A 24,665-nucleotide genomic window follows, 5' to 3' on the forward strand; every position below is an offset into this window, starting at 1 on the left:
CTGAAGGACAACCAACCCTAAAGGTATGTAACGTTATGATTTCACTTAGGAAGATGCTGAGGCTCAGGGAGGACCGCACAACTAGGAAGTGATGGCGCCTGGATGCGAAGGGAACCCAGGAGGACTGGCTCTTAGACACTGAGCCGCCACCCAGTGCAGAGAAGCCCCCTGAACCCCGCTCACTGGGCCCATACCCTGCCTCTAATGAGAAAGGCTGAAGTTCGTGGAGGAAATGTGAGCAGGGGTGTCAGGCCAAGAGGGTTCTCGGAGGCTGTTACTAACGAGTATTGGGGATGAAAAAAGTAAAGCCTCGTGTTTCCTGGATTCTGAGACACACCTTACATTTCATTGGGAGTGAGGCAATAAACACTTCAATAAATATATCCATTGATCATCAGACACATCCTGATTTCAGAAACATTATAATGGGGACAATGTGCATCTTCAGCTGAGGCCATGGAGTAGCCCGCCTTTCTTTGAGAATCTTGCTGGAGACCTTTTCTTAGTCTTCCTTGCATGGATGTAGTTTGGCCAATGTTCTCTGTAAAAGAACCTAAAACAAGGCTGGGTTGTTTGATTTCCACCCCCCACCGACATCTCTGCCAGAGTTAATCGCTCCCTTCCTTCCTGTGCCTTCTGCACGCCTCTTTCTTTCAAGCTGCAGTGTAATTTATGTGTTTACATACCTCCTCTGCAAGAGTCTGGGTTGGAGAGCCCGGGGCACATCCTGAATCCTGTCCTATTTGCCTCCGAGGCCCCCGCAAAGGGTCTGGCCCAGTACAGGCTCTTTTTTTTTTAGAATATTTACTAAGGGAATGCATGAATGAATCAATGAGCAAATACAGAGAAGAGTGGGTGAATGGTGATGCCTACACCTGTCAGATCCTCAGCCCACAGGTGTGTGTGTGTATGTGTGTGTGTGTGTGTGTGTGTGTGTTCCCATGTATGGCCACATCCCTGGTAGAACCCACACAAGTCTCCAGGGATTAGAGCATCAAAGAAGAGAGAGGGAGCAAAAGACAGAATTCCTTCTAGGCACTGGGGCGGAAGGACTTGGTTATGATCTTGTAGAAAAGAGCTGCTTTTACCTGGGGGAAAGGACCAGCCTCTGACCCTGTTATGGCCAAACCTCAGTGTCTCATCAAATCTGGGAGGACACCTGGTGCTGCTAACCTCACCTTCACCCTCCCAGCGCACAGGCAGGAAGGAGGCCAGACACATTTTCTCCCAAAAATATGCAGCAATGGCGGTTGCCATGAGCACTAGGATCCTCATGTTACTTGACATTCGTTTTTTCAGAAGTTCAGTTGCCATGGTAACAAAATACTGTTTGCCAGACTGAAGATGAATCTCTGGCTTAAATCTGAGGGAGATGAGGCTCTTTCTAGACATCTCCTGGAGTGGCAGGGCGGGACCAAGCTGTCCACCTCCGAACTCAATAAACATCAAAGAATTCTATCAAATTGCATAGAAGCAGCCTTGAAGAAAATGGTTGGGGGGGAAAAATGGTTGATGGGAGGGGAGTTCAGCTCCCATCTGCCTGCCTGGGCTGGAGGGCTGCCCAACGTCCTCCTCAAAGCCACCCCAGGCACTGCCGACACCGCCTGCCTCATAGGTGCTGGTGCCTGGTGCCTGTCACTGTTGCTGGTGCCACACAGCTTGAGAACAGACAACACAGCCAGAGCCCATTCATTCAAAAATATATCATTGACCCTTGAACAACATGAGTTTGAACTGCACAGATCCACTTAACACGGATTTTTTTCAATATACAGTTGGCCCTCTGTATCCCCAGGTTTCACTTCAGAGGAGTCAATCCATCGAAAACAGTATTTTCCATCTTCAGTTGGGAATCCCACTGTGGAGGGCCAACTTCAGTTACATATGGATTTTCAACTGCACTGAGGGTTGGCACCGCTCACACCCATGTTGTTCAAGGGTCAATGGTATGTACTGAGCATCTCCTACTAGCCATGGATAGTTGTAGCCACTGGGGAGGCAGATAAAAATCTCCCAGGAGGAGACTAAACCCTGCCCTCAAAAAGGCAGATGATAAGCAAATAAACAAGGAAAATATGGTTTATCGGAAGATGTGGTAGGTTGATGTTCACTTCCGGATCCCTGTGAATCGTGTGACTATGTCTCCTCACCTGGCAACCAGAGAAGATGCTACACTTTGGGCATTAAAGATGGAGGAAGAGGGCCCGAGCCTAGGAATTTCGCCTCTAGAAGGTGGAGAAGGCAAGGAAACAGCTTCTCCCCTGGAGCCTTTGCCAAGGATGCAGCCCTGTGGCCCTATTTTAGACTTCCGACCTCCAGAACTGTAAGGTAAGAAATGTGTGTTGTTTTAAGCCACTGTTTTCAATCATGTGTTACAGTGACACCGGGAAATTAATACAGATGGTGACAAGTGCCGATGGAAAAAAAATACAGCAGAGAATGAGGGCAGAGAGAGCTGGTACCAGGGTGTGGAGGTGGCCCCTTTAAATGGGGTGGTTAGCAAACTGCTCTGAGAAGGTAGAATTTTATTTTATTTTTTTCAGCAAGATGTGAAGAAAGTGATGAGGAGACCTGTTGGTGTCTGAAGAACATTCCTGGCTGAGGGAACAGCCGGTGTGAGGACTCTTCGGTGGGAGTGGGCCTGGCCTGCTAGGGGAACATCAAGGAGGCCAGTGTGGAGTGATCACATCCATAGGGGATGAGAATAATAGGGGAGGAGGTCAGCCAGGCCAAGGAGCAGCTGCTCTGAGGCCTGGTAGGCCATGGGGAATGCTACAGGCTGAATGTGTGCATTGCCCAAAAAAGTCATGTGAGGCCTTTGTGGGTGATGAAGTCACGAGAGTAAGCCCTGTGAATAAGATTAGTGCCCCGAATAAGAGACCGCAGAGAGCTCCCTCGCTCCTTCCGCCAAGTGAGGACACAGTAAGATGACCACTTTATGAGCTAGGAAGCAGGTTCTCACCAGACACTGAACTGCCTGTGCTCCCCAGCCTCCAGAACTGTGAGAAATAAATGTGTGTTACTCATAAGCCACACAGTCTACAGAATGTTGTTACAACTGCGGGAACACACAGGAGCCGCAGAAGGGTTTTGAGTATGGGAGGGACATGATTGGACTTACCTTCTAAAAGGGGCCCTGTGATGAGAATAGACTGAGTCGGGCCCAGGGCATAGGTGGGAAGAGCAGTGAGGAGGCTACTGCCTCAACTCAGGTGAAAGTGATTGGACCAGGGTGGGAGCCATGAACTTGTTGAGAGGGGTCAGATCCTGGATATACTCGCTGACGGAGCTGATGGGAATGGGTTCAGATTGGTTAAGGATGTAAGGACAATAGAGGAGTCAAGATTCTTGGCCTGAGCAACTGGGGAGGCTGGCCTGGTCATCCCGGTTTGGTCATTTTAATTTTGAGACGTTTATTTGACCTCCAAGTGGAGGGTAGGGAAGAGTCTGGAGTTCAGAGGAGAGATCATCATCTGCAGATAGAACTGGGAGGTTGTTAGCTTCTAAGACGGTACTTCAAGCTAAAAGTGTGGATGAGATCACCAAGAGAATGTGGGGCACGCCAACATGTCAAGGTCAAGGAGATAAGGAGAACTCACCAAAGGAGCTCAGGTGAGTGGTCATTGAGCGAGAAGGACACCAAGTGAGGATGTAAAGGAAGTGTGTTGAGAAGGAAAGGGTGGTCCGTTGTACCAAATGCAGGTTGGACCTCAGGAAGGTGAGAATCTGCCACGGGATTTAGCACCTTGGAGGTCATCGGTGACCTTGAGAAGTGCGGTGGAAGCCAAGGACAGACGTGAGGGGATCCAAGGGAGTAAGAGAGAAGGAATTGGACCCAAGAGGCAGAGGACACTTTCCAAGGTTTACTATAAAGAAGGGCAGAGAAATAAGCATCGGCTGAAGAGAGGGTGTAAGATCAAGAGAGTGTTATTTTGTTTGTGTTTGTATTTGTCTTATATGATGAAAGAAATGACTGCATGTTTGTATGCTGATGATCCAAAAGAGAGGAGAGGGGGGACAGATAACACAGAAGAAAGGGCAGGAGCTCTCTGCAGTGAGACCTGGAGGAAGTGGCCAGGGACCAGTGGAGGGGCTGGCTCCAGGCATTTCACCCACGCAGCACACGGGATGCCATGTATGAGCACAGATGCAGGTGGGCAGTGGCTGCGTCGCTGAGTCTGGGGAAGTTCTCTCCTGTTGTCTCCATTTCCTTGGAAAAGTAGGAAGCAAGAGCCTCCGCTGAGAACAAGAACGAGGAAGGAGGCACGGAGGTCTGAAGAGAGAGGAGGAGGTGTGGAATCATCATGTAGGAAAGGATTAAATTGATAGGATTTAAATGATAGGAAAGAGGAGAATGAATGGACTGGGGAAGTATATGGACTTGCCTGGCGGTGTAAGAGTTTACTGACGACGCATGGCCGTCAATGTAGCGTGGCCTGTGATTTCTGTCTTTCTCCAGCCAGGCTGAGCTGCACGGGTGCAGACGTGGAGTAGGTGGACAGCTGGAATTAGAATGAAGGTTGCAGATAGAATTAAGGTTGGGGATCTGTTAACCATGAAACGGGGAGGTTATCGTGTATTGTCCAGGTAGGTCAGTGTCACCCAGAGGTCCTTCTGAGAGACAGAGGAAGGCAGTAGAGACAGAAGCAGGGAAGTGGCGGCATGAGAAAGACTCGGCCCAGTGTTGCTGACTTGAAGAGGGAGGAAGAGTCTATGAGCTAAGGGACAGGGGTGGCCTCTAGGAGCCAGAAAGGCAAGGACACAGATCTCCCCCTCGAGCAGAAGGGACATGGGTCCCACTTCAGACTCTGACCTGCAGGACTGTAAGAGAACAATTAAGTTTGTGGCCATGTGTTACAGCAGAAGTAAGAAACGAACACAGGAATTCGTGAGGAAGTCATGGATTGAAGGAGAGTGAGGAGGGAAGTGAGCTCTGAGAAGGATGAAAAGGCAGTCAGATCAGTGAACTGGAGGACCAGGTGGAGTCAAAGAGCTGCTGGAGATGGAACACCAGAAGGGAAAATTCTCATACTGTGGGATGCTTTCAACTGACATTACAAAGGGCTGCAGTTATTGGTAATAGCTGGGTCAAGGATATGAGAGTGGGGATGCGTGCTGAGATGGCGTGGAGGACAGGATCCTCGGAGGATAAGGGAAATCTAGGAGGAAAAGGGGATTTTGATTTGTGAGCAACAAAGGAGAACAACAAGAATGCCTGCCCACTGCAGGCCCAGCGGTTTGAGGGGTGTGGGATGGGACCAGCCATCTCTTGAGCGGGCTGCAGGAAGCACTGCATAGAGGGGCCACCATTTAACCCCTTTTTATCCAGCCTCCCAATGCTTCCCAATGGCCCCATCGCCAAGCACGCACACCCTCCCACGCACACTGGATCGGGCTGGCCCTGCGTGACCAATAGAATGTGGCAGAGAAACACTCCGTGACCCTGGGACAAAGCATCAAAGGCTCCGCAGCTTCCATTCTGGCCTCTTGGCTCGTTCACTCTGGGGAAAACCAGCTACCGAGCCACAAAGACACTCCAGCCGTCCCAGGAGGAGAAACTGAGGCCCCAGAGGAGCGGGGCCGCATTTGCCTCGACCTCCTCTGTGCCCTGCGCCTGCCACAGATCAAGTGTGCAGCAATCATTTGTTGCATGGCGGACTGGGTGAATGAAGAGCAACCATAGGTGGTTACATTAGAGAGTCAGGTAAAGGGATTCGTGTGGGCATCAGAGTCAGTACGAAAGGGAGCCAACCTGGAAATCCCCTCCTCTGGCCCTGTCTCTGCTCCCAGCTGCTCTGACTCAAGGCCTGGCGGGCTGCAGCTGTCTCCTCTTACCCGTCCCATCCTGAGACCCAGCAGATCCTAGGACTGGCCTCAGTTTAGCCTGTTCTGCTTGTTATGCAAACATGGTTTTGCTCTGAGCTAGACTGTGAGTTGATGGATGCACCAGGAGCTTATCTCTCAAATACAGGCGCACTGAAAGGAACATCTCCATCCATCACCTTTCTCATCTCCTGCATCCATACCACTCAGTAACTGGCCATCTGACGGTAGACTAATGCTATTCTGAAGTCTCCTTGATGCTTAATATGCTTCAAATGAATCGTCGTTTTGGTCACATTCCTCTTTTTCTTTATTTCTTAGTCATGAATACACAATTTTTCCAACAGTTAAGAGTATGCCAAACTGACTTTAGTTACTGCTCTGCCAGTTACTCACTGTGTGGCCTTAGGGAAGTCATTTAACCTCTTTGAGCCTCATCTCAGTTCCCCCATCCGTAAAATAATAATTAATAGTTCCTTCTTTGCAAAGGTAATTGGGCCCAGCTGGCGTGGCTCAGTGGTTGAGCATCGACCTATGAACCAAGAGGTAACGGTTCAATTCCCAGTCAGGGCACATGCCCGGGTTTCGGGCTCAATCCCCAGTGGGGGGCATGCAGGAGGCAGGCGATCCATGGTTCTCTCTCATCATTGATGTTTCTCCCTCTCCCTTCCTCTCTGAAATCAATAAAAATATATTTTTTTTAAAAAAGGTAATTGGGAGGATTGGCTAGAAAGGAAAAGGTTTTGCATAATGCCTGGCACACAGCAAGCTTTAAGTAAATATCGGTGTGTCATTGTTAGAAATGAACAGAGACAAATGAATTAGAAATAAATACAGCTTCAAACAAATCTGCAGCAGAATTTTGGATGTTCAGAGCATTCTAAAGCAGAGACTCTTCGTTAAAAAAAATATGCACAAAGTATACCAATCTGGCACCAAAAGGCATACGCACACACCTATAACTGAGATATAGCCACACGATCAATCATACTTCATTTCTATTCATCACCTATATAATCACTTACAACCATCTGGGGATTAAGAAAATTGTGCTTTAAGAGCCTTGAAAACCTTGCCAAAATCTCTCTAAAAGAAACAGTTCCCAGCCTTCAAGAGAAGCGTCACCCCAACTGCTATCTACATTTTTCAGAGAGGAAAGGCAGGCAGCCCAAGGTCACTAGATGAGTCACTGTCGGACGTGAGACTTCAAAAAATACACAAAAATACAAGTGTATGTGCTGTCCTTTAAGAATAATGTACTGACCTGTCCTCAATCAGGGATCTGCTCTGAGCTGTCTTTCCTGCAGTGGAAAGGACGAAGATGGAGTCAGATGGTGGGGACACGTCTCATTCAGCTGCACACCTACTAAGTTCCAGATGTTGTCCAGGGCACGTGGAGTCGACAGTGTAAAAGATAGGTGCAACCCCTCCCTCAGAGTGCTTGGAGCCTTAGGAGAAGAGGAGACAGGCATTAAATAAAGGATTACACAAATAATGAATTGTTTACAATTCTGATCACTGCTGTGAAGGGCAGAACCCAGGGAAGCCAGGAGAGGTCAGGGAACTATTTCCCTAGAGCAGGGACATCTAAGCATTAGCCTGAAAGATGAACAGGCTCGAGGAGGAAGGGTGGGGACAAGAGGGAACAGCATGTGGAAAGGACCTGAGGCGGGAAGGTGCTCAGTAGTTAGAGGACCTGGGAGGAGGCTAGCACATGGGGGCGGGTCATACAGAGCTTTTGGGGCCAGTGTGACAGATTAGAGACCATTGAGTTACCTAATACAAATTCTCCTAAAGCTCTGTGACTTCAGACAATAAATATTTATTATCTCACAGTTTCGGTAAGTCGAGAATTTGGGAGCAGCTTAAGGTCTCCCAGGAGGTTGCAGTGTAGGTATAAGCTGGGGCCGTGGTCATGTAAAGGCTTCAATAGATGCATCTGGGGCTGGAGGGTTCACTTCCAAGAAACCTTCCTCAGGTGCATGGTGGCCTGGTGCTGGCTGTTGGAGGGAGGCCTCAGTCCCCTGACGTGCGGCCCTCCCATTGGGCTGCCTGCGTGTCCTCATGATACAGTAGCTGGTTCCCCATAGTGAGTGACCCAAGAGAGACCAAGGCAGAAGCCACAATGTCCTTCATGGCCTACCCTCACAACTCACACAACTTCGTTTTCACAATATCTCATTCATTACTTCGGCCGGCGCTACTCAGGGTGGGAGGGCACTGCTCACAGGCATGAATACCAGGGGGCGAGGATCACTGGGTCTGGTCTTGAACTCAGCACCCACTTAATAAAATGATCCCTAAGATGGCAGACTGTTCAAACCCGAAGGGACTGTTGCAGATTAGTCCAACTTCATTTGGCAGAAAAAAATAACTGCATAAATGCATCAAAAACATGCATTAATTAATCAATTGATATGCACTGAGGTACTGTACTTTTGCATTCCCAGGAAATGATCATGAGACCATGTGACTGCGATATATGAATCTTGAGCACAATTATCAAGCATCAGAAAAGCACTGAGGCGAGATTCCGGTTAGACGTGGAAAATTAAAGCAAACGCCGCATTCCTTCCCCAAGCCTCACTAAAATGATAATAAAGGAATAAAAGTGGCATAAATGACAGGGAAAAGAAAGAGGTGATGACAGCAGCCAAGGGGTGTCAACATGGACAAGGGGTGACAAGCTCGGTAGAGTGGAAAAGATGGAAACCCAATGAGAATCAAAGCCCAGCACAACGCTGGAAGCCCCTGGGGACCCAGGGATTCCAGGCACCAGACATCTCTGGCTATAAGGGTGCAGGTGGTACCTAAAAACCCAGGATGGGATGAAAGCTAGCAGTGAGACCCCAGGTACCCTCCCTCTCCCGAGCAGCAAGAAGATCCCCACCCCGCCCCTGGCACCAAAAGACCGAAGCTTTGCTCTCTGGGGAAATTGACCCGAAACACCTCTGGACTGAGGACCCCGGGCACAGCGGAAGGGGAGGGAGGCACCATGTTGAGCGCGGTTTGACTGGCAGCCTGCGCACCAATCAGTGAGACAGGAGGTCCCGGCTCCATCCACTCCCGGAATGTGGCAGCCAGATGTGCAGGGCCCTGGCCCCATGGGCAGAAGGCTCTGGCAGTTCTCTCTGGAGACACTGGCCGGCCCAAGAGAAAATACCTACAGACATTGGAGGGTCGTCAAAGAAAACTCAGAGCAGAACAGTAGGTAAAATGGTAAAAGCAGATTTAACCAGAAACGATAACAACAGGCGGGGAAAGACCTCATTTGGTGTGGCTCCGTGGTTGGGTGTTCCATTCTCCATCAGGGCACATGCCCAGGTGGCCGGTTCGGTCTCTTTCCCTTCTTTTCTGAAAATAATAAAAATACATTTTTTAAAAAATAGAAGAGGGCTCAGTTCCGAATACAGCAGGCACAAGCAGGGATTTACAGCCAAGGCGCAGGTGGGAGTCCGTGTGGGAAAATACTAAGTGGAAACGTCAGGGGTAGGAGGGATTCTGACTTGACAGGAGTCCTGCTGAAGGCAGGCCAGGATCCTCAGACATCAGGGGGAGGAGGGGCCGGAGGGATGAAGAATTTGATCAGATATTCAGGGTTGGGCGTTAAACTGACTTAACAAGATTACTGCTAAAACTGGGCAACGCAGGGCTGGCTGGGATGGGATGGGATTAGTGGAGAACCGGTTCGGAGAAGCCTGGCTAAAATCTGATCAAGGAGAGACTTTGTCAGGATTAAGTCACTAGAGATAGCTAATGAGATCCACTCATAGCAAGTCCCATTCACCTTCACCCCCCAATCAGCTCGTGTGCTTCTCAGACACAATGATTACCAGATGTCAGAGGAAAACTGTAAATATCAAAGTCAAAGATCCACATTTTAAAAAATTAATTATTTAAAAAAATTAAAAACACGAAGAAGGAACTCAGGGAGCCAAGGAATGCCTAAAACTTAAGAGGGTTTTTAAAGACAACTATAGTTTAAAATTCCACAAAGAAAACAATTTCATTTGCAATAGCACCAAAGGAATAAAATACTTAGGAATTAACTTCTGATCAATGTTGTGAAGGGCAGAGCCCAAGGAAGCCAGGAGAGGTCAGGGAACTATTTCCTAGAGCAGGGACATTTAAGCATTAACCTGAAAGATGAACAGGCTAGAGGAGGAAGGGTGGGGACAAGAGGGAACAGCATGTGGAAAGGACCTGAGGCGGGAAGGTGCTCAGTAGTTAGAGGACCTGGGAGGAGGTAGCACATGGGGGCCGGTCATACAGAGCTTTTGGGGCCAGTGTGACAGATTAGAGACCATTGAGTTACCTAATACAAATTCTCCTAAAGCTCTGTGACTTCAGATAACAATAAATATTTATTATCTCACAGTTTTGGTAAGTCGAGAATTTGGGAGCAGCATAGGGTCTCTCCCATGAGGATGCAGTCTAGGCAAAAGATTTATACACTGAAAACTACAAAATGTTGCTGAAAGAAATTAAAGACGCCACAAATAGATGGCAAGACATCTGTGTTCATGGATTGGAAGACTTCATATTATTTTTTTTTTTAATATATTTCATTGATTTTTTACAGAGAGGAAGGGAGAAAGATAGAGAGTTAGAAACATCGATGAGAGAGAAACATCGATCAGCCGCCTCCTGCACATCTCCTACTGGGGATGTGCCCGCAACCCAGGTACATGCCCTTGACCGGAATCGAACCTGGGACCCCTCAGTCCGCAGGCCGACGCTCTATCCACTGAGCCAAACCGGTTTCGGCGGAAGACTTCATATTCTTAAGATGTCAGTACTACCCAAAGTCATCTACAGATTTAATGCAATCCTATCAAAATTTCAATGGCATTGTTGCACAAATAGAAAAACCCATCCTAAAATTCAGATGGCATCTCAAGGGACCCTGACTAGCCAAAATACTCTTGAAAAAAGAACAAAGATGGTGTTCTCATACTTCCTAATTTCAAAACGTATTACAAAGCTACAGTAATCAAAACAGTGTGGTAGTGACATAAAAAGACATACAAACCAATGGAATAGAATAGCGACAGAAACATGTGCTTGCATATATGATCAGATGATTTTTGTTGTTGTTGTTAATTCTCACCTGAGGATATTTTTTTATTGACCTTTCAGAGAAAGTGAAAGAGAGAGGGAAAGACAGAGAGAAACATCAATGTGAGAAAAACACATCAGCCCTAACCAGTTTGGCTCAGTGGATAGGGTGTTGGCCTTCGGACTGTGGGGTTCCGGGTTCGATTCCAGTCAGGGGCATGTACCTTGGTTGCAGGCACATCCCCAACAGGGGGTGTGCAGGAGGCAGCTAATCGATGTTTCTCTCTCATCGATGTTTGTAACTCTCTATCCCTATTCCTTCCTCTCTGTAAAAAAAAATCAATAAAAGATATTTTTAAAAAACATTAAAAAAAATAAATTGGTTGCCTCCTGGCACGTGCCCTGACCAGGGTCGGGGCAGGGAGGAGCCTGCAACCAAGGTACATGCCCTTGACCGGAATCAAACCCGGGACCCTTTAGTCTACAGGCCAACGCTCTATCCACTGAGCCAAACTAGCCAAGGTAAGTGATTTTGGACAAGGGTGCCAAAACCACTCTTTAGGGAAGACTGTCTTTTCAACAAATACTGTGTCACATACCAAAGAATGATGGTGGACCCTTACCTTACACCATGTACCCAAATAAACCCAAAATGGATCAAAGACATAAAAGTAAGTCCTAAACTATAAACTCTTAGGGAATAAAATATGGGGGAAATCTTCATGACATTTGATTGGCAGGGATTTCTTGAATTTGACACCAAAATGCAGACAACAAAAATAGAAATAGATAAATTGGGCCACATCAAAACTGAAAACTTCTGTGCATCAAAGGACACAATCAACAGAATAAAAAAGGCAACGTAAGGAACAGGACAAAACATTCGCAAATCATAAATCTGATAAGTGGTTAATATTCAGAAAATATAAAGAACTCTTACAATTCAACAACAACAAAAAAGAAATAGCCCAATCTAAAAATAGGCAAAGGACTTAAATGGCCCTTCTTTCTAAAGAAGATATACAAATAGCCAACAAGCACATTAGGTCACAGGAGGTCACGGTTCGATTCCCAGTCAGGGCACATGCCCGGGTTTCGGGCTCAATCCCCAGTGGGGGGCGTGAAGGAGGCAGGCGATCCATGATTCTCTCTCATCATTTATGTTTCTATCTCCCTCCCCCTTCCTCTCTGAAACCAATAAAAAAATGTATATATTTTTTTAAAAAATGTGCAACATCCCTAATTAGGGAAATGCAAATCAAAACCACAATCATAACCCTCAGGATAGCTACTATAAAAAAAGCAAACAAACAAAATAACAAGTGCTGACAAGGGTATACGGAAATGGGAACTCTTGTACAATGTAAAATAATGCAGCAGCTATGAAAAACAGTATGGTGGCTCCTCAAAAAATATAAAATAGAATTACCATATGATCCAGTCATTCCACTTCTGGTTACATATCAAAAAACAACTGAAATCAGAGTCTCGGGGAGATATTTGTACACCCATGTCATCGCAGCATTACTCACAATAGCCTAAAGGTGGAAGCAGCCTAAGTGTCCATCAACGGCTCAGTGGATAAACAAAATGTGTTATATACATACAATGGAACATTATTCATCCTTAAAAAGGAAGGAAATTCTGACATATGCTACAACATGGAGAAACATTGAGGACATTATGCTACGTGACATAAGTCAGTCATAAAAGGACAAATACTCTACGATCCCACTTACGTGAGGTATGTACAGTGGTTAAATTCATAGAGACAGAGGGTTGAATAGTGGTTGCCAGGAACAAGGAACAGGGAGAAATTGGGAGTTATTGTTTAATGGATGCAGAGTTTTGATTTTACAAGAGAAAAAGTTCTGAAGACGGGTTGCACAACAATTGAATATACTTAATATGAACTTAAGAATAATTAAGGTGGTAAACTTTATGTGTGTATTTTATCACAATTACAAATCAAAGCAATTATAAGTAACATTCTTAGAGATAATATTATGTCCATGAACAAGAATAGGATGCTATAAAAAAAAAAAAGAACAAGAAATTGCTCTTAGAAGTGAAAAATTATGAGAAGAGATATGAAAAAAATCTAATAGAAAAGTTGGAAGGTTAAGTTGAGGTAATGGCCCAGAAAATAGAACAAACATTTTTTTAAATGAAAAATTGGAAAGAACATTTTGAAAAATTAGAGTATCAATCCAAGAGACCCAATATCCAACTAAATTAGAAAATAAACAAATCCAGAAAACAGAGTGGAGGAAATTAGCCCAAAGAAATGTCCCCACAATTGATTTCCAGGTTAAAAGATATTGGCTTTCAGACTAAAAGACCCACCAAGTGCTCAGAGTAAATGCACATCATCAGGAAACTTTAGACCTCTGGAAAATTCTAGAAAGTGCCAGAGAGAAAAACTGGCTCACACATACATGATTAGGTATCTGAATGTCATTTGACTTTTCAACAGCAGCAGTGAATCATGTCCTCAGAATTCTGAGGGAAATTTATTTCCAATCCAGAATTCTACACCTAGCAGAACCATCAGTCAAAGCTACTGGACTACATGCTCTGCCCAAAACAAGGAAATAAATCAGGGCGGGGTGGAGGGGGTAGGGCAAGGGATCCAGAAAACTGGACCCAGCCCAGGAAAAGGGCAGAGGAAATTCTTAGGGTGGTAGTAGAGCAAAATCCCAGGACAATAGCCACACAGGTCTATAGAGTAGTCCAGGTCGGAGCCCAGAGAGGACGTCTCCAAGAGGGGTGCGTCTCTAAGAAACACAGAGACCTAAAGATCACCCGGTGAGTTCGACCAGGCTGACAGTTGGGAGATGAATTAGTGATAGGTCTGCAAAGAAGCTTTTGGTTTCTTTGATTACATACCAGGTACTTCTGGAAAAGTCAAAAAGTTGCCCATTGCCGAAACCGGTTTGGCTCAGTGGATAGAGCGTCGGCCTGCGGACTGAAGGGTCCCGGGTTCGATTCCGGTCAAGGGCATGTACCTGGGTTGCGGGTACATCCCCAGTAGGAGGTGTGCAGGAGACGGCTGATCGATGTTTTTCTCTCATCGATGTTTCTAACTCTCTATCTCTCTCCCTTCCTCTCTGTAAAAAATCAATAAAATATATTAAAAAAAAAAAAAAAAAAGTTGCCCATGAAAAAAGCTCCCAACTTTGCCTCAGCCATCACTACTTCATAGATTGGCATGCAGTGGAATTTTTTTCTTTTTTCAATTTAATTTTTATTTATTTGTATTAGTTTAAAAAGCCACACAGCTGATTTATAGGAGACACAATTCAAAATAACGTTAATCTGCCCTAGCTGGTTTGGCTCAGTGGATAGAGTGTCTGCCTGCAGACTGAAGGGTCCCAGGTCCGATACTGGTCAAGGGCACATGCCCGGGTTTGGTCTCCATCCCCAGTAATGGGTGTGTAGGAGGCAGCCTGTCAATGATTCCCTCTCATCATTGATGTTTCTATCTCTCCCGCCCTCTCCTTTCCTCTCTGAAATCAATAGAAATATTTTTTTCAATAAATAAATAAAATACATTAATCCTCTGCCCCACCCTTCTCCAGTCTCAATTCTCATTTCCAAAGACAATTCTTCTACACATTTTAGATGGCACTTCTGTCATATGTTCTTAAATAACACTTCTAATTCAGATTTCCCACTTTTTAAGACATGACCTCCCTGCTATGGAAGATGAAGATTTAATGCTCTTTTATCTACTCCCATCAAACACATGTTGCATCCTCCCTCCCGGTTTAGTTAGAATATTTTGTTGTTGTGGCGTCATTACTCGGCGTTTAATTAGTATGACTATGGAAATATTCAAAGCTGGGCCTTGAAGGGTGCCCACTGAGGAAATAGAAAGGACCATGGAAGCTGGGAGGGCAGTTGAGTCCTCCAAACTTTAGAGTCTAAAGGAACAAGTTTGGAGGAAGAAGAGCAGAAGGCCAAGCCTGGGGATATATGGAGGAGCCTCTGAGGGGAGGAGCGGTCCTGGGGTGGGAGGGGAATGGGAATCCCTGCCAAGAAAGCCCAGGGGAGTGGCTAACAAGGGCTGACAATGTTAAATACTGCTTTGAGGTCCAAGGACTTAACATAAAAACAGACTATTGTACACTGTGATCTCACACAGTCCTGGGTCCTCACCCCCCAGAGAGGATTTGCCAAAAGCGGTGGGAACAGCACAGAGCCAGGTCTAGGTGAGCAAGCCACCTGTCTGTGGCTTCTTGCTCTTTCTTATTCTCTGGTAGGCAGAAGGCTTCGTTACCAGGTAAAATGCGTGCAACACCAGAGATATACTTATACTAACAATTGTTGTTTATCTGAAACAAATTTAACTGGTGTCCTGTGTCTTTATGTGTTAACCCCAGCAACGTCGGGAGGCTGGCCTTGGACAAAAGCTTGGTGGCATCTCAGCCTTGCAAATTGGGACTTTGCTGTTGGCCGCTCCCACCAGCCCCCTGCTGTTTGGGGTGGAGGGGAGCCCCAGGGCAGTAAGGTCCAGAGGGTTTACTTAGGAGCCCCAAGGCGGGAGCTACAGCAGGATTTTTTTTTTTAAATATATTTTATTGATTTTTTACAGAGAGGAAGGGAGAGAGATAGAGAGTCAGAAACATCGATGAGAGAGAAACATCGATCAGCCGCCTCCTGCACATCCCCCACCGGGGATGTGCCCGCAACCCAGGTACATGCCCTTGACCGGAATTGAACCTGGGACCTTTCAGTCCGCAGGCCGATGCTCTATCCACTGAGCCAAACCGGTTTCGGCAACAGCAGGATTTTTTAATGTCCTTCAGGTCAAAACCACCAAAGTCATTCTAAAAAGGGGGCTGGTTGAGTTCATGTCTTCATTAGATCCCAGGCTAATCTGGCACCGTGAAAAGCACTTGAATGATCACCGGGCTTCTCAGAGCCTCTTCTCTTGTGGGGAAATGAGGTCACGTCTACATCTCCGGGGTGAGAACAGAGGGAGACTTCCATGTCCTTCTGGTGTAATTTTTACCACAAGCACGGATTATTTTTATAATCAGCCAAAGGCAGTAAAGACATTTCCGTATTGTAAATAAAATAAAGTAAGGCTGCAGTAGACCAGAACTCTGTGCGGCCCCTCCAAAGCTAAGATTCTGTAATTCTAAGTAATTTCTTGTTCTTTATTTGCATGTCATTTTAGGAGCATTCAGAAATGCGGACTTATTGTGGATTTTTTGCTTTTATTCCCCTAAGGATTCTGAACTCAGCCACTCACTACTCCTGCCCTCTACCCTAAATGTTGCCCCCACTGTGAAGCACATCACTGCCCCCCACTCTCAAAGGACTTGCTTTGGTCTGGCCAGGCTCAAAGTCTAGGCCAGTGATGGCGAACCTTTTGAGCTCTCGGCGTGTCAGTATTTTGAAAAACCCTAACTTAACTCTGGTGCCGTGTCACATATAGAAATTTTTTGATATTTGCAACCATAGTAAAACAAAGACATATTTTTGATATTTATTTTATATATTTAAATGCCATTTAACAAAGAAAAATCAACCCAAAAAAATGAGTTCACGTGTCACCTCTGACACGCGTGTCATAGGTTCGCCATCACTGGTCTAGGCTCATGTCTGACCTGGAGGACTCCCCAGATGACCTGTTCTGCAGCCAAGGAAAGGGCTCAGGTGACAGCCTCCTATGGTAGCTCCTGGGCCCCCATCAGCGCAGACCTGGGAGTCTAGGGAGCTTCTGTCTTAACAAATCCTGAAAGGGGAGGTGTGTCCCCACACTCAGCGACAACTGTCTCCTTCCCAGCACATTAGAACCCCTCCCTAGAAGGAGCCCCCACTGGAGGGCCCCCGGGGGGAGGATGGAAAATGCCCCAACCACATACAGCATATGGATGCAGAGAGTGAGGGCCCACTCATGAGGGCCACTCAAGCCTGAGCGGGCCCTAGTTCCACCTCCTACCAGCCTTGTGACCTTGGGCAAGTCACTTAATTGACCTGGGCTGTCCTGAGGGTCCAATGGGATACCCAGTGCAAACCCTCAGGGGCGTTGGGCAGTGCTGGGCGAAGTCACCCTCCGTTTTCTCTGTTTAATCCTCTGGAGAAGCCAGAGGCGGTCCTTGGGCCAGAAAGAAGGAGCTTTTCATCTGCTGTGCCCACAGACCCCCAAAACGCTCTGGAAGTTTCCTGCACCCTCAAAGGATACCCTCCCTGCTTCGTGCCAAGCGAGGGGCACTAGCAGCCACTGGAGCAGTGCCTGGGCCTCCCAGCTCAGACGAAGCGCCTGGCCCACGACCTTGGAAGAACCTGGGAGAGAGCTTCACCAGGCGACAGTACTTTTCCACTGCACCGCTCAGGCCACCTCAGCTGGCTCGCTGCTGTGCAGACAGGAGGCAAAGGGAGCCAGGCCGCCCCATCAGGAACCCACCCAGAACCACGCTGAGACCTGGGGGTGAGGACACGCTGTGCTGAGCGGCAGGGGGAATCCTAGAAAGAGGGGGGGGGGGGTCGCTAATGCGGCTCTGGGAGCTTGGAGACCACCAGTGAGGCCAGAGAAATCTGCATTGGCAAAGCCCTCCCTACGCTGCAGGCGGTTCCTACTCCCTACCCGCCCCTCCCACCCCCACCGCTCCAGTAATAATGATTAAATCCGTTCTAGCGCGCCTGTGCTGGGTCTCGGGCTGGGAGCAGCGCTAGCTTGCAAGGGGGAGGAGAGGGAGGAGGGCGAGGGGAGGGGAGAAGAAAGCTAGCGGTCCCGCCCGGTGATGCAGGCAGCCCTGGGAGGTGGAGCCCCGCGCCAGAGGAGTCCCCACCGCAGTCGCGCTCTGCCCACCCCACCAAGCAGCAGCCGCCAGCCCCAGCTCCAGAAACCTCAATTTGAAGCGTCAGGGACCGCGGGATCCACCCTGTTCAGGCCTGGGGGCGCCTCCGCCACGCCCAGCCCCGACCCCTCCTAGCTTCCCGGACGGCTGAGCGACTCCCGGGGGAAGCGGCTCCCGGACTCTCGGCCGCCGCCCGACCATCTCGGCTGCCAGCCCGGCTGGGCACCGGGCATCTGCGAAGCTAGCCCTGTTTGGCACTGGCCATCTCCGGGCGCCTACCGTCTCGGGCGCCGCCCAGCTTCTTGTGACTCCCGGGCCGTGGACTTCGCGCCCTCCCCGACCCCGGCCGCTGGGCAGGACGCCCGTGAGCTTCCGGCGACCCCAGCCCCTTCGGCCGCCGCCGCGATGCTGCCCTGGAGACGGAACAAATTCGTGCTGGTGGAGGATGAGGCCAAGTGCAAGGCGAAGAGCCTGAGCCCGGGGCTCACCTACACGTCGCTGCTCTCCAGCTTCCTCCGCTCCTGCCCGGACCTGCTGCCCGACTGGCCGCTGGAGCGCCTGGGCCGCGTGTTCCGCAGCCGGCGGCAGAAAGTGGAGCTCAACCGGGAGGACCCGACCTACACCGTGTGGTACCTGGGCAACGCCGTCACCCTGCACGCCAAGGGCGAGGGCTGCACCGACGACGCCGTGAGCAAGATCTGGGCGCGCTGCGGGCCGGGCGGGGGCACCAAGATGAAGCTGACGCTGGGGCCGCACGGCATCCGCATGCAGCCGGGCGAGCGCAGCGCCGCGGGGGGCCCCGGGGGCCGGCGGCCGGCGCACACCTACCTGCTGCCCCGCATCACCTACTGCGCGGCGGACGGGCGCCACCCGCGCGTCTTCGCCTGGGTCTACCGCCACCAGGCGCGCCACAAGGCCGTGGTGCTGCGCTGCCACGCCGTGCTGCTGGCGCGGGCGCACAAGGCGCGCGCCCTGGCCCGCCTGCTCCGCCAGACCGCGCTGGCGGCCTTCAGCGACTTCAAGCGCCTGCAGCGCCAGAGCGACGCGCGCCACGTGCGCCAGCAGCACCTCCGCGCCGGGGGCGCCGCCGCCTCGGTGCCCCGCGCGCCGCTGCGCCGGCAGCTCAACGCCAAGTGCGCCTACCGGCCGCCCGCCGCCGAGCGCGGCCGTGGGGTGCCGCGCCTCAGCAGCATCCAGGAGGAGGACGAGGAGGAGGACCCCGACGCGGAGGAGCGCCAGGAGGGAGCCCCCCAGCCCGAGCGGGCCGAGGTGCTCAGCCTGACCCGGGAGCTGAGGACGTGCAGCCTGCGGGGCGCCCCGGCGCCTCCGCTGCCCGCACAGACCTGCCGCTGGAAGGCCGGCCTGAGGGAGCGGGCGGGCCAGGCGCGCTGAGAGCGGACCCGGCAGGACTCCCGGCCCCAGACCCGGCCGGCCTGACACAGCCTCCAACCCTGGCCCTACCCGTTTGGCTCCTCCCTGGCCCCTGGCCCCTGGCCCCTGCCTGCCTCGTGGTCTCCGTTGTCTGTTCTGCGCCTCATCCTGCCTCAGGGTGACGCCTGATATGCCCTTGATTACTTGGGGACAAGTTGGGGGGAGGAGTAGCCAATGTTCACCTCGCCCCCAACCCCCATCCGGGGTTTCTGGGCGCCCTCCATTGTGGAATTGCCTCCTACGCTTTACACCGAGTCTCTTTGAGAGACCAAAAAAAATAAAATAAAATCCTCAAGATAAGGGGGGAGAAGTTTCCAGAAATCCTGGAGGGTGGTCTGGACCTTGGCCAGGTGGAGGCAGCGGCCCTGCCGTTGGCAGCCTCGCCTTTCTCCCTGGGATGAGGACGACCCAGGTGAGGCATTCTTGTAGGGGAAGAATGGTGGCTCTGGGGAATGGAGGCCGGGTCCCAAGATGGGAACTGAGTCCGCTGCCTACACAAAAGGGAAACTTCGCAGGCCCTCTGCCTGGCCTCACTACCCCCTGGAGAAGACTGGGATGGTTCTACCAACCCAAACAGCAGATTAGGCCGGTAACAGCTGTTTGCACCAAGCCTGTGCTGGCACCTGGCATCCCCACAGGACTGCTCATCCACCCCATCTCTCTGCAGACAGATGTGTGTGGTTCCCTGCTCTTTGCCCCACAACCAGGACCAAGACAGGGCCTCCAGAGGAGGTAAGGAGCACCTTTGGCAGGGGTTTGGGGACACTGACTACCCAGAAAGTGGATGTAGGTGGGATGGCCCCAAGTGGAGGCTTGTCAGAGCAGGAGGGACCTGCCAGCAGCTGGATTCTCAAAGCAGGGTGAGGAAGGAGGGTGCGTTACCCTAACAGAGGGAGTGGGCCCCTGCCCAGGTGTCTGTCCACAAGGTCACAAAAAGCCCAAAGATCTGTGTGTCACCAACTGATCGTTGTAAATAAAGTGGATTTGCTTTTTCAGCCTTGTCATCATTCCTGTGTTGTGCTGGATGCCAGGCCTGCGGGGGGAAGGGGGGGGAGGTGAAAAGATTCTCATCAGAAGCCTAAAGGAAAGGAGAAGACCCCAGAAAGAGGACCCTTTAACAGCTGGAACCAACTCTCAGGGTTGGGGAGGTAGGAGGGCTATGCCAGGAAGCTGTTCCCTGGATGTCAGGGAATGAGACGGTAGCAGGTGCCTCGTCCGCAGATCACATGTGCCAGGCCCTGGAGGGGTGCCCACTGTCTGTTTCAGCCTCCCAGAGTGTGTCTCCTCCTGGTGCTCAGATGCAAGTGTCTCTGGGACATTCGGCAGGAAGAGAGCACTGGGCAGGGGGCTTCTGGTCAGCTATGTGTCTTTGAGAAGATTCCTGTGTCTATCAAAACGTGTTATTTACACTGTCTCCTCGGGGCAGAGAAAGGAGGCAGACTACGTGGGGGGAGGAGGGGCAGGGGCCTGGCTGGCATGGCTCAGCGGTGCACCTGCGCACCAGAGTCTCGGGTTCGATTCCCAGTCAAGGGCTTGTACCAGGTGGCAGGTTTGATCCCCAGCCCTGGGGGAGGCCACCAATCGATGTGTCTTTTTCACATCTCTCATCTTCCTCCTCCCTCTCTCTCTCTTTCTCTCTCTCTCTCTCTCTCTCTCTTCCTCCCCCACCCACTTCCACGCTCTCTAAAAATCAATGGAAAAATATACTAAGGTGAGGATTAACAACAACAAAAATAGAAGAGGGTGGGCAACCCAATTTTTTTCCAGAGGGGCTGGAGAAATCTGTCCAGACCTTTGTGGCCGTGCGCGCCTTGAGCTGGGATGATAGCTTCTTTAGTTCGTGCTGGTCTGGGCACTGATCCCAGAGTTATCCAGAGCCCAGACGAGTGGCCTCTGCAATCGCCAGTGAGCATGATTGTTCTGTTTCCTGGAGCTGCGGGAACAGAGGGTGCCACCGCCACTCGCCCTGGGGATCTCAGGCGTGGCCAGGGCACTTCGAAGGGGACAGCCGGGGTTGGCTCCACATGTTCGGGGCGGGGAGGGGTGACAAGGATGCCCTGCCTGGCCGGTGCTTCCCTCTTATGTCGCGACAGGAGGTTTGTTGGTGTTTCTCCACGTTGGCAGCAGGAGAAAAGGAAGTAGGAGGTGTCAGACCTGCGAGAGGAGGATGGGCTGTGGGCAAGGCAGCCTCTGGGGTGTGAGACCGCCTCACCCAGAAACAGGTCACGAGCATGCCCTCTTTAAGCAGGTTCGTGCCGCAGATCTTTACTCGGCGCCGGCCTTGGGACAGGCGCCGAACTAGGCTCTGGAGTCCAGGGGTCCCTCCCCTGTGGCTCCTACAGTCTCAAGTGAGATGCACATGATTAAAGGAGCAGTTGCTATGTAATCATTCACAGACATGCGCTCAGCCTCAGTGCCTGTTCCCCACTTTTCTCTGGCAGCCTCCCAAAGCATAGACACACACATACACACACACACACACACACACACACACACAGCCACCTCCTTCCTTCTCTTGCTCACCCTCTGCTCTGTAGACCCAGAGTTAGAAGGCCCAGGTGAGAGGACTGTCTCTGTTTCCTTACCTCCTGGGTGACATTGAGCAACTCATGCAGCCTCTCTGAGCCTCAGCCTTATCGGTGGTAAAATGGGGAGACTATCTACCTTGCAGGCTGACTGTCAGAATGAATAGAATCGCGTCTTTGAAATGCTTTGGTAAATAATAAAATGCCCAGCACATGTGGAGAACAACCATTTTACCCAGAGGGCCCTTCTCCGTAAAGGAGATTTCATTGTGCCTTCCCCCAACTCCCCTCTCCCTGGCAGCAGTGGACCTGGGATGAATGGTGAGATAAGCCACCAGTGAACCAATACAGTGCCAACTGCCACCAGGTCGCAGGGTGGGGTGTTTGGTGCTTCAGCCCCAGGCCCCAGGCGTCATTGCTACCAAGAGGGGGAGACAAAACCTGGGAAACCAGGCCCACTGCCATCTTCCCTGATCTTAGACCAAAATGGAGAAGAGCCTGAACCACTGGTCAAGCGGTCTGGTGCCCCTTTGTCTCTTCTCCTGGCTTCAGCTTCCCCACCTGTAAAATGAAGATTGGGAGGCGGTGGACAATGGTTTTCAAATCCGAGTCCTAGATTTCCCAGGGGTGCCCTTGGAGCTGCTGTGGGACCCATGGGAGATGGAGTGGGGAGTCCCCCAACATGCTCAAACTGGAGCAGCCTCTCTGTCTTCTCCTTGGGGTTCCTGTGATTCTCTTTGAATAATGGAATCCTGTAGATATTTCTTTTTAAGTTTAAATCACTGAGTGACATGCTCTCTAAACTTCCCTTCCAGCCCCAATGCCATATGTGTCTAAGGGCTGATAGGCCTGGATGTAATGTTGGAGGGTGTACAGGTGGCAATGGAGGGCTTGCCGAGAACAGGCAGCACAGGGCAATGTGGGAAGTGTGACCCCGGCTAGGCCGGCCACTTGGGGTCAAGACTCTTCCCGGGACCTCTGGGGCCTGATTTCCAGCTCTCTCCAACCAACTCCAGGGGCTAGGCTGTGATTGACATGATTTATGCCACAGCATACAGCTCACAGCTCACAGATCAGTGGGCCGGCCCACCCACCAGTGCCATCCTGTCCACTGCTTCTCTTCCACGCGTGGACCTGTGCCCAGTCCCCAGACAGAGCCATGTGTTCCCACCGCTAGGCTTGTGCCCATGCTATTCTCGTGACCTGTTACGTCCTTCCCTCGGGCTATGCATTTTCAAATCCTACCTCTCTTCAAGCCCCAGCTCAAATTCCACCTCCTTGAATCTTTCCTTAATGCACACCCCTCGTCCACTCCTGCCAAACCTGGGGGTGATTCCTCTCAAACTCACTCAGGACGTGGCCTGTGCTTCCTCGTGGTCCTCGTGTTACACCTGGGTTGACGGTTGCTGTGTAAGTGTCTTGTCTCTCACACGGATCCATCTTCATTTTCCCGTCCCCTCCGGTACCTTGACCACTGCAGGGCAGGGAGTCGGTGCTCAGTGATGATAGTCTGTTGAATGAATACATGAATGAATGAGTCAGGAGGAAGGGCCGTCATGAAACAGGGAAGTAAGTGGGTAGAGAAGCATTCCCTCTGCCAAGCTTCTGCCCTGAGATGCTGAAGAACTATCCTCAGACGCCCTGCTCAGACAGATGGCTATTCTTAGGGAGAAAATCGGCAGCCTAAGAGATGAGGCCAGGGTGGGAAACTGAGGCCTCTGTCCGTAGGATGAACTGGCTGACGCTCAAAATACAGAGCAGCTCCTGGCGGCGGCCAACCACCCTCCAGATGTGCAGCTGGGCAGCGAAGGACCATCCAGCCAGCTGCAGGCTCTAACACACAGGCGGTCCAACTTGGGCTTGGGCCTCAGCCAGACCTGGATGCTGGTCCCCACTCTGCCACCTGATGGCTGAATAACATCTGAAGGCCTTGGTTTTCCATCTGTAAAAACAGGAATAGGTGAGTCTAGACCTTACTCAGTTATTGGGAGAAAGAAGTAGGTGGTGCATTTGAGTAACTGATTTATAACAATGCTTGATGCACCCAATAAGTGATAGGTGCTACTGTTGTTTGTTGTTATCATCTTACCTGGAGCTCCCCTAACTGACAACTCTGGGATGAGGAGGTCAGGGGCCTGGTCTCTGAGACACTAAATATGTTGCTTGTTCCTGCCCCGGGGTGGCTACATGCCCACAGTCCCATTCATCTCTAAATCATGGTAACAGATTCAACCACAGGTTGGCTTATTTCTGTCTTTAGTTGTTCAACGGATATAAACCTGATTGTCTTAACGCTAGATCTGACCCAATATCTTATGCTTTCTGCATATCTTTTTCACCGTAGCACCCAGCACAATGCCAGGCACATAGTAAAGCACCTGGAGGTGGATAGATGAATGGATGGATGGATGGGTGGGTAGATGGATGGATGGATGGATGGATGAGTGAGTGAAAAGCCGCTGTTAGCTGCAGTGTTGGCAGGGTGTCTCCACAGCCAAGGTCTTCAGAAAGCAGGATGTCATTCCTTTGTGAGGATGAGTCAGCTTTCTCCTCGCCCCCCGCCCTGTTTGCCCTTAGCTATAGGCTATGGGGGAGAGGAAGATGCTACTGGCTGAGGGACCAGCTGGTCCCCAGTAAAGGACAGCTGAAAAGGACGGAAGAGGCTAACATGCAAATCTGGCCAGTCTCTGAGCCAGAACTGTCCTCTCTCACCCTTTGCCCCACTGCCTGCCTGTCCATGAGGCACACATGGGTTTGTTGACTGATCCGGAATGACTGAGTTTAATCACCGCTCGAAAGTGGGAAGGACGTTGGGCAGGCAAGGAATTAAAGGGAAGCTGGAGCTCAGGCCATCCTAAAGGAGACCGCCGCTGGGAAGACTGGGCCAGTACTGCTGCACCCTGGAACCCTTGACAAGAGGCTAGGGGAGTTGCTGTGCTGGAATGCTTAGGTAGACCTTGTTTTTGCCTGCCCTGTACCCATCCCTCCCCCACTTCAGGGTAGAGATTGCCTCCTC

At 50.4% G+C, this 24,665-nt stretch overlaps 1 protein-coding gene across 1 annotated transcript; it reads left to right on the forward strand.

Moving 5' to 3' along the window:
- Positions 1-17,682: 17,682 nt before the first annotated feature.
- Positions 17,683-20,119, forward strand: FAM43B (family with sequence similarity 43 member B). Its single transcript, XM_070403166.1, has one exon. The coding sequence runs from the start codon at positions 18,099-18,101 to the stop codon at positions 19,083-19,085; it is 987 nt and encodes a 328-aa protein (XP_070259267.1). The 5' UTR covers positions 17,683-18,098; the 3' UTR covers positions 19,086-20,119.
- The last annotated feature ends 4,546 nt before the right edge of the window (positions 20,120-24,665 follow it).

This window comes from Myotis yumanensis, unplaced genomic scaffold (genome assembly GCF_028538775.1).
Source record: "Myotis yumanensis isolate MYYU_CA2020_CCGP unplaced genomic scaffold, mMyoYum1.0.hap1 SCAF_2, whole genome shotgun sequence".
NCBI classification, from domain to species: domain Eukaryota; kingdom Metazoa; phylum Chordata; class Mammalia; order Chiroptera; family Vespertilionidae; genus Myotis; species Myotis yumanensis.